The 8,276-nt window shown below is 40.2% G+C and overlaps 2 protein-coding genes across 2 annotated transcripts; one reads left to right on the top strand and one right to left on the bottom strand.

Annotated features, from left to right (window-relative positions):
• Positions 1-1,534: 1,534 nt before the first annotated feature.
• On the bottom strand, positions 1,535-5,341 carry LOC104716508 (putative LRR receptor-like serine/threonine-protein kinase At4g36180). Its single transcript, XM_087469883.1, has 2 exons — positions 2,255-5,341; positions 1,535-2,170 (listed from the first exon to the last, which is right to left on the bottom strand). The coding sequence occupies exons 1-2, from the start codon at positions 5,138-5,140 to the stop codon at positions 1,646-1,648; spliced, it is 3,411 nt and encodes a 1,136-aa protein (XP_087326009.1). The 5' UTR covers positions 5,141-5,341; the 3' UTR covers positions 1,535-1,645.
• Positions 5,208-8,240, top strand: LOC104716507 (putative serine protease EDA2). Its single transcript, XM_010433890.3, has 12 exons — positions 5,208-5,664; positions 5,809-5,934; positions 6,030-6,185; positions 6,272-6,457; positions 6,560-6,676; positions 6,780-6,833; positions 6,909-6,980; positions 7,124-7,329; positions 7,411-7,505; positions 7,588-7,662; positions 7,786-7,869; positions 7,986-8,240. The coding sequence occupies exons 1-12, from the start codon at positions 5,482-5,484 to the stop codon at positions 8,099-8,101; spliced, it is 1,470 nt and encodes a 489-aa protein (XP_010432192.1). The 5' UTR covers positions 5,208-5,481; the 3' UTR covers positions 8,102-8,240.
• The last annotated feature ends 36 nt before the right edge of the window (positions 8,241-8,276 follow it).

The following is an 8,276-nucleotide window of genomic DNA, read 5'->3' as shown; positions in this document are numbered from 1 at the left end:
AACTGCAAGCACTGATCTTTGCAAGTCATACGAAGCAGATGGGTTTATTACTGAAATGATTAAACAATTTTTGGTAGAAAAAAAAAACACCACTTGTTGATAGATTCGTGCCATGTAGTTGATTAATGGTGATTGCACGTACATGATAATCAATTATTTAATAATAATACGGTAGTTCTAAAACTAATTGGTTATGAGAATATATTTTCATTGGCAGAAAATTGAACGTGTGGGTGAACATCTTCCAAGTGAACTCCAAAATCATGATACAAGTTTCGTAATAATAAAAAAAAAAAATTATTGAACAAGTAACAATATAATTCATGAAAATCTACAGCACACATCAGTTACGTTTGGATCTTGGTAGATAATATGAAGAATCAAGATGTATTGTTTTCCAAAATCTAAATCAGTTTTGTTTTTATATTTTGTGTTTCATGGATGGTCTGCTGGATCTTGGAAGATTTGACCCAATATTGGGCTTATAAAGCCTATATCAACGCAATCAGGGCCACATGGGTGATGGAGGGGCGTTTAAGTTTGATAAAAAATAAAGGCTTTTTAAAATCATTTTTCGTTTATGTAGTGTTTTTTTAAAATGGGCCGCATGCCTTAACAGGCCACACCGCTAAAGTCCACGAACGAAACGAGTTTAACCGCTATTATTGTCTAATTATGTTTTCATTCAAACGGTGTCGTTTGGGACCCTCTTCACACATTTCTTGGGTTATTATTAAACACTACTATCCCATTCACTTAAACTAAAACATAATATACTTTCTCAAATTCCTGATTCTTTCTCAAGTAACTATAGAATGGCCAATTTAAATTTCTGTGGATTAGTAGGAGACTTTCTCAATATTCCTATATCGTTTTATAGATCTTTCATCGTTTGGTTTCGTTCTTGAAAAAAAAAAAAACAAGATCCACATGAACTCTGACAGTGGACTTGCCACGTGCAAAAACTGATGGGGAGAAAAGGACAGGATCAGAGTCAAAACAGTGCCAGGGTGTACGAACTTTTTAGGCACGTGACGACCCTCAGTGGCTCAACGGTCATATTCAGAATCAGGCAGCAGCAACACCAAATAGGCAAATACTATCGGCACGTGACAAACAACAGGCCCCCACCCCCACCAATAATCATCTTGCTCCCTTGTCGTCTCCTTCCCAAATTTTTCTTTTCTTTACTTCCTCCCACCCAAAACGAGTGTTGTTGTTTGTTGCCTTTAATTTAAACAAACAAAAATTTAAAAAAATCAGTCGCGCATTAGTGATTTTGTAATCTAAATTAATTATTAGTTGAATGATGTTTTTTTTTTTTTTTAATTATGATTAGCAGATAGTACTATCAAATTACACTTCGGCGCGAAAAATCATAAACTTCAGCGTGTCCCCCCACATGCATAAAATCCGGGTGCGTAAATTACGTTTGACTAAATAAAAAACAATAATCTCTAGTGAACCACTCGAGTCGACTTTGAAACAACAACCATTTAATTCGAGTTCTTGGTCACAACAAAAGACATTAAAGAAGCTCCCAAAGACCAAGTAAATTAATGCTGAATTTTTTTAATATTACTTCTTGTTTTTTTTTTCTCACTAAAAATTTAAATCAAAAATACAAAGAAGAAAAAAAAAACGGTTAGGCCGGTGAAGGCTGAGAAGTTGGATCGGCGGAGGAAGGAACGTCGGGACCAACACGGCAGCCTTCAAGCATGAAAACAACATCGGACATTGTTGGTCTGTCTAGAGGATCCGTTGCAGTACAAAGAAGTCCCACTTTTATTCCTAATAAGAACTCTTCCCATTCTGATGATTCTGGATCGAGTTCTAGTAGTCCTGGTTCTAGTAGCTCCGTGACTTGGCCTCTCTGAAGCTGTTTCTTCACCCATTTCACTATATCCTCGTCTTGTGTGAACATTACTGGTCTTTTCCCCGTTAGGATTTCGAGTAGGACAATGCCAAAGCTGTAGATGTCGGATTCTCTTGTGATTTCTCCTGATGATGAGGCTTCTGGAGAAACATATCCTAGCGTCCCGGTGGTGGCTGATGTGACGGCTGATCTTGATGGGGATCGTACCGTGAGACGGTCAAGCCCGAAATCAGATAAATGTGCTTCGAAATCAGCGTCGAAGAGTACATTCTGTGGCTTGATATCACCATGAACCTATTTGAGATAAGAAATGTTAAAACAAAACTGAAGCTGATGATGTATACTTGTAGAATGTGATTTAAACCATAAAAGACTTACCATGCTGGATTGGTGAAGGAAACCAAGTCCACGAGCGATCCCGAGAGCTATGAGGTGGCGCATTGGCCAGTTTAGGACATGGCCATCTTGGTGGGAAGCTTCTTGGAGCAGAGTAGATAAGTTTCCGTTGGGCATGTAGTCATACACCAAAAGCCTTAAATCTGGTGGACCTGCGTAGTAACCTCTAAGAACCGTGATGTTTCGGTGCTTGACTTTACCGAGGAATTCAGCTTCTTTCTTGAACAAGTTCTCGTTTAAGAGTGAGCCATTGGGTAAGCGGCGGATAGAGAGAACCATTCCGTCATTGTAATTGGCTTTGAATAGCAATCCGTATCTGGTTCTGCTAAGAACATTTTCTTCATCGAACTGTCGTGTTGCTTCGATTGTTTCAGCCAGAGTGATCTTGTTGTTGAACATCACTAGCTTTGGTTCTCCATTTTCTGTGCTTGATCTGCTCGTGCTGCTACGGACTCTACTTCCAGCGCTTGTTCTACCAGGACTTCGTTTCTTCTCCCCCGTTGTAGACTGTTGTTTCAGCTTCTTTCTCCATTTCAAGAGAGTGTAAATGTAGAAGCAGCAGAAGAGTGATAAAAGGAATGCACCTATTGCAGCCATAACTATCATAATAATCATTTTCCTTCTCTTCTTCTTCTCTTCCGCTGTGCTGCTTTCGCATTTTCTGTTTAATGGCTTCCCGCAGAGCTCTGTGTTACCTGAAAATTCTGATGGGTTGTTGATTCTTGAGCCTAACGAAGCTGGAATCTCTCCTTTAAGGTTGTTGCTTGAGACGTTGAAGTATACCAAGTTACTGGAGATAAGGGTGAGGCTAGCCGGAATCTCCCCGGTTAAGTTATTAACAGAAAGATCTAGCTTTGTCAAGTTTGATAACCTAGACAAAGATCCAGGTATGACTCCTGAAAGATGATTGTGGTCAAGTGACAACGAGTTGACAGACAAGCTCTCAGAGATTTCTGGTGGGATTTCCCCTGACAAGTTGTTCCGACCCATGTCAAGCACCTTCAAACGTGGAAGACGAGAGAGATCAGCTGGTATATGACCCATTAGCCGGTTAGACCTTAACTCAAGAACTTCAAGAGCAGAGCAGTTTCCAATTTCAGGTGGAATAGACCCAGAGATGTGATTATCTGACAGTGACAGAGAAACCAACAACCGAAGAAACCCGAAAGTCTGCGGAATCTGACCAGAGAAGGAGTTGGAGCTAAGGTTCACATACCTTAAACTCACCAAGCTACTAAAACCTTCAGGTACAACACCAGAGAAGTTGTTTCCCTGCAATGCAATCACTTGCAAGTTGGGCAAACCAGAGAGCTCAACCGGAACCTCACCAGACATATTCTGTTTGCTCAAATCAAGAGCTGTTAGCTTAAACAGATTACCAACACTAGCTGGTATCTCACCAGAGAATCCATTCCCACTCAAATTCAGAAAACTGAGGTTACTCAAGTTACTGATACTCACAGGAACTTCCCCAGAAAACTTGTTTCCACTCAAATCCAGCTCAGACAGATTCGTCAAGGCCATTAACTCCACAGGGAAACTCCCATTCAAGTTGTTTTCACCTAAGTTAAGCCTATCAAGCTGCTGCAGATTCACCAAAGACGAAGGAACATAACCTGAGAAGCTGTTTCTGCCTAAAGACAAAACCTTTAAAGCCTTCATGTAACCTAAAAACTCAGGAATCTGACCTTTTAATCTGTTCCCTTCGAAATCAAGAACACCTAACGAACCACATTGCTTAATCTCAACAGGAACCTCACCAGTAAGAGAGTTATTAGCCAACTTCAATTCTTCCAACCTCTTCAAGTTACCAATGTCCGGCGGAATCTCACCGGAAAACAAGTTTCCAGAAACATCAAGATTCGTTAACGACAAAATCTTTGTTAACCACAACGGGAAAAGACCGGAGATTCGATTTTCCCCGAGATCCAAGACCTGTAAACCGGTACGACAGTTGGCCATCGTCTCAGGCCGTACAATATCGGAAAAAGCATTGAACCCTAACTGAACAATCCTAAGCGAAGAGTTGCAGAAGAGAGAAAACGGAACAGTACCGGAAAAATTGTTGGTCGAGAGCGAGAGAACCTCGAGTTTCGGAAGAGCACCGTACGCGGCGGGAATCACGCCGCCGATTTCGTTCTCCGACGCACTCAAGTGAACTAAGGAGGAACAGTTCGAGATAGCTGACGGTAATGTCCCTTGCAAGAGATTGAAATCGAGCCATAAGTACTGAAGACTCTGGAGGTTACCTAAACTCGCCGGAATCTCGCCGGTAAACTGATTATACGAGAGATTAAGAAGCTGGAGCTGAGTCAAGTTAGCAAGCCCACTCGGTATCTGACCAGAGAAGGTGTTCGACGAAATGTCCAAGAACTTGACACTCGTCGGCAAACCAACGGAGATCTCACCGGAGAGACGGTTACCAGCAACGTTGAAGACCTCAAGCGAAGTGAGATTCCTCATCGCCGGAGGTAGTTTCCCGGAGAGTGAGTTGTACTGGAGAAAGACAGCGAGCAGGCGCGTGCAGTAAGCGAGTGTGGTAGGGATAGTACCGTTCAAAGAGTTTGACCGGAGACTGAGCTTCCGTAGCATGCGTAGACCGGAGATACGATCGGAGATTCGTCCGGAGAGCTGGAGACGAGGAAGACGGATCTCTGTAACACGGTGGTTAGTACAGCCAACGCCACGCCAGTCACATGGAGCAGTTGGAGTTGAAGGATCCCATGAAGTTAACGCACCGAGTGGGTCATGGAGGTTGAGTTTAAACGCCGTGAGAGCTTCAATCTCGGTTTGAGACTCATCGGCGTGTAAAAGTAACGGCGAGTAAATCACGAGGAGAATGAAGAACAGAGATATACCCATGGCCATAGTATAGATCTGCTTGAAGACTGTGAAACAATAATATTAGGTTGAAGAAGGTGAGAGAAGTGTCGCCATGAGTGTGAGTTTCAAAGAGAGAGAGAGAGAGAGAGAGAGAGAGAGAATGAGCAAAAGTGAGTAAAGTTGAAACAATACATATATTAGTATATTACTAAAAAAAAAAAAAAATTTGTTACAAATTGGAGATACATTATTCTAATCATTATATTGTCCTTGCAATTATTATTATTTTTTAAACAGAAAAAAAAATCATTATTTTGTTTTTTTTTGGGGTCCATATTTGTTTTTTTTTAACATACCGGAGATATAATTTTCACGGCGGAAAAAATATGTCGTCGGCGATGCTTAGATTTGGTTTACTCACTATCTTCACGGTGCTCTTGTCTTATTCGAATTTGTCTGATGGATTACTGCAACCTCGTAGGATTTCTCATGGTTTATCCGAAGGGAACAAGTACTTGACGAGGGATGAGCTCTGGTTCAATCAAACCCTAGACCACTACTCTCCTTCTGTAATCAATCTTTCCTTATTTCGATTTTCAATTTATGAGAATCGATTCAAAGGAGGGAAACTTCTTAGATTCTGTATTTTGATTTGAGATTTCGCTGCAAAATCCTAGTTACCTAATTCGAATTGTTTCTAATTTTATCTCTAGGATCATCGGGAATTCAGACAGCGATACTATGAGTATCTTGACTTTTTACGGGTTCCTGACGGACCTATCTTTCTGATTATCTGCGGTGAAGGTCCTTGTAACGGAATCCCCAATGATTATATAACTGTAAGATTTTTGATTTGATTGATTCATCGTTTCTCATAGCATATTTGATTATTTCTGAAGTTTGCGTTGCTTTACATTATAAACATGTAATTCAGGTGTTAGCAAAGAAGTTTGAAGCGGGTATCGTTTCGCTTGAGCATCGTTACTACGGGAAGAGCTCACCTTTTAACTCATTGGCTACTGAGAATCTCAAGTATCTTTCATCTAAACAGGCCCTTGACGATTTAGCTTCTTTCCGCCAATATTACCAGGCAAGTTGTTTTCTTGTGGTTTTTATGCTCTAGACTAGAAGTGGTTGCGTCTGCTATTCAATGAGCATTTTCTTGGTTGGATGCAGGACTCTTTGAATGTTAAGTTCAATAGAAGTAGAAGTGTTGAGAATCCGTGGTTCTTCTTTGGAACGTCTTATCCTGGAGCTTTAAGTGCTTGGTTCCGGCTTAAGTTTCCTCATTTGACCTGTGGAAGCCTTGCTAGTTCTGCAGTTGTTCGTGCTGTCTACGAATTCCCTGAATTTGATCAACAGGTATAAGTTACAATATTGAACTTTAAGTGAAGACATGTTGTGTCTTTTCATATGAGAATTTTGTTGCTGATAGAATCGAGTTTTTTGTGCCTTATTGAGCAGATAGGTGAGTCGGCTGGACCGGAATGTAAAGCTGCTCTACAGGAGACTAATAAACTCGTGGAACTAGGGCTTAAAGTAAACAACAAGGCTGTGAAAGCTCTCTTCAACGCCTCTGAGGTTTAGCTTTCTTGTTTCTCTTTTCTTTTCTTTTTTCAAATCCAAACAATTATGGAAGTAAGAAATTTGTCACCAATCTGATTTAATTTTTTGACATTTGCAGCTTGATGTTGATGCTGATTTCTTATACTTGATAGCGGATGCACAAGTTATGGCGGTAAGTGTGTTCATTTCATATTTCTCTGATTTTTTTCTTTCTAGTTTTAGATGTTTATCTTTAAGTTTTTGGCAGATCCAATACGGAAACCCAGATAAACTATGTGTACCACTTGTGGAAGCTAACAAGAATGGTGGTGATTTAGTGGTAAGTTATTTCTCTTTTGGATCTTTCGTTACTTATGCTTGGTGTATTTATATGATCAGCGATCTTATGCTAGAAGAACAGAAGAACTCGTTCTGCAAACTAAATTTGTATTTGCTGATACATTGTATTGGGTATTAATGCAGGAAGCATATGCTAAATATGTTAGAGAGTTTTGCGTGGGTGTTTTCGGGCTAAGCCCTAAAACATATAGCCGGAAACATCTGCTAGACACTGCAATCACCTCGGAGAGTGCAGATAGGCTTTGGTGGTTCCAAGTTTGCACTGAAGTGGCATATTTCCAGGTGGCACCTGCTAACGATAGCATCCGGTCTCATCAAATCAATACAGAGTAAACACAGTCCCAAGTTTTATATGCATAACTTTTTATTTATCGTTTATTTTCCCGATTATGTATCTGTTAATTTCATAGGTATCATTTGGATCTATGCAAGAGTCTGTTTGGGAAAGGTGTTTATCCTGAGGTCGATGCAACAAACCTGTACTATGGAAGTGATAGAATTGCTGGTATGTAACAAAGAAAAACTTCTCGATCCTTTTTTAACACTTTTGCACATTCCAACAGTTTCTCTTATTTTCATTTTTGCAGGGACCAAGATTATCTTCACAAATGGGTCACAGGATCCATGGCGTCATGCATCCAAACAGACATCATCTCCTGACCGTAAGTCTTCATTTAGTTTGTTCAGTACCGCACAACATTAACTCAGGCTTAGTCTATGTCGTAAAGCACTCAGACAAATACTTTCTCTGTGACACTAACAAAGTTAATGCTTGACTAACACAGTGCCTTCTTACATACTGACTTGTCAAAACTGTGGCCATGGAAGTGACCTTCGTGGATGCCCTCAATCTCCAATGGTCATCGAAGGTAGATAGAGCTTCTTCTCTCTTTCTGATGTCCCAACTTCAGAAAGACAAGTATTGAAACAACTGTTAAAAAAAAATATAATGTCCCAACTTCTTTCTTTTTTCCCTCATTTTCAGGTGATTCCAAGAATTGCAGTTCACCAGATGCAGTAAACAAAGTGAGGCAACATATAATAGAACACATTGACTTGTGGCTCTCCGAGTGTCGTGGAGGAATTAGAAGTTCCATGTAGATAGTCACACGAACCGCGTTTCTGCAGATAAATAAAACTTCAGATGTATGTTCCAAACTTGTATCTTTGTAATTGTAACCTCTGGATGTATTATGTTTCGAACGTTTTATCTTCGAAACGTATACAATAGTTACACGCATGGACCATAGCCGTCAAAACGCATGATTTTAGCATA

This window comes from Camelina sativa, chromosome 10 (assembly GCF_030686135.1).
Source record: "Camelina sativa cultivar CO46 ecotype springtype chromosome 10, ASM3068613v1".
NCBI classification, from domain to species: domain Eukaryota; kingdom Viridiplantae; phylum Streptophyta; class Magnoliopsida; order Brassicales; family Brassicaceae; genus Camelina; species Camelina sativa.
Note: the sequence above shows the minus strand (reverse complement) of the source record. Positions and strands in the feature narration are given on the sequence as shown.

What these genes read in the sequence shown, in the direction of transcription:
- LOC104716508 (XM_087469883.1), bottom strand. Translation starts at nt 5,140, where the DNA reads ATGGCCATGGGTATATCTCTGTTCTTCATTCTCCTCGTGATTTACTCG. An exon ending in TCCTTCACCAATCCAGCATG is followed by an intron (nt 2,171 to 2,254) that starts GTAAGTCTTTTA and finishes TATCTCAAATAG; the next exon opens with GTTCATGGTGATATCAAGCC.
- LOC104716507 (XM_010433890.3), top strand. Translation starts at nt 5,482, where the DNA reads ATGTCGTCGGCGATGCTTAGATTTGGTTTACTCACTATCTTCACGGTG. An exon ending in TCTCATCAAATCAATACAGA is followed by an intron (nt 7,330 to 7,410) that starts GTAAACACAGTC and finishes TTAATTTCATAG; the next exon opens with GTATCATTTGGATCTATGCA. An exon ending in ATCTCCAATGGTCATCGAAG is followed by an intron (nt 7,870 to 7,985) that starts GTAGATAGAGCT and finishes CCTCATTTTCAG; the next exon opens with GTGATTCCAAGAATTGCAGT.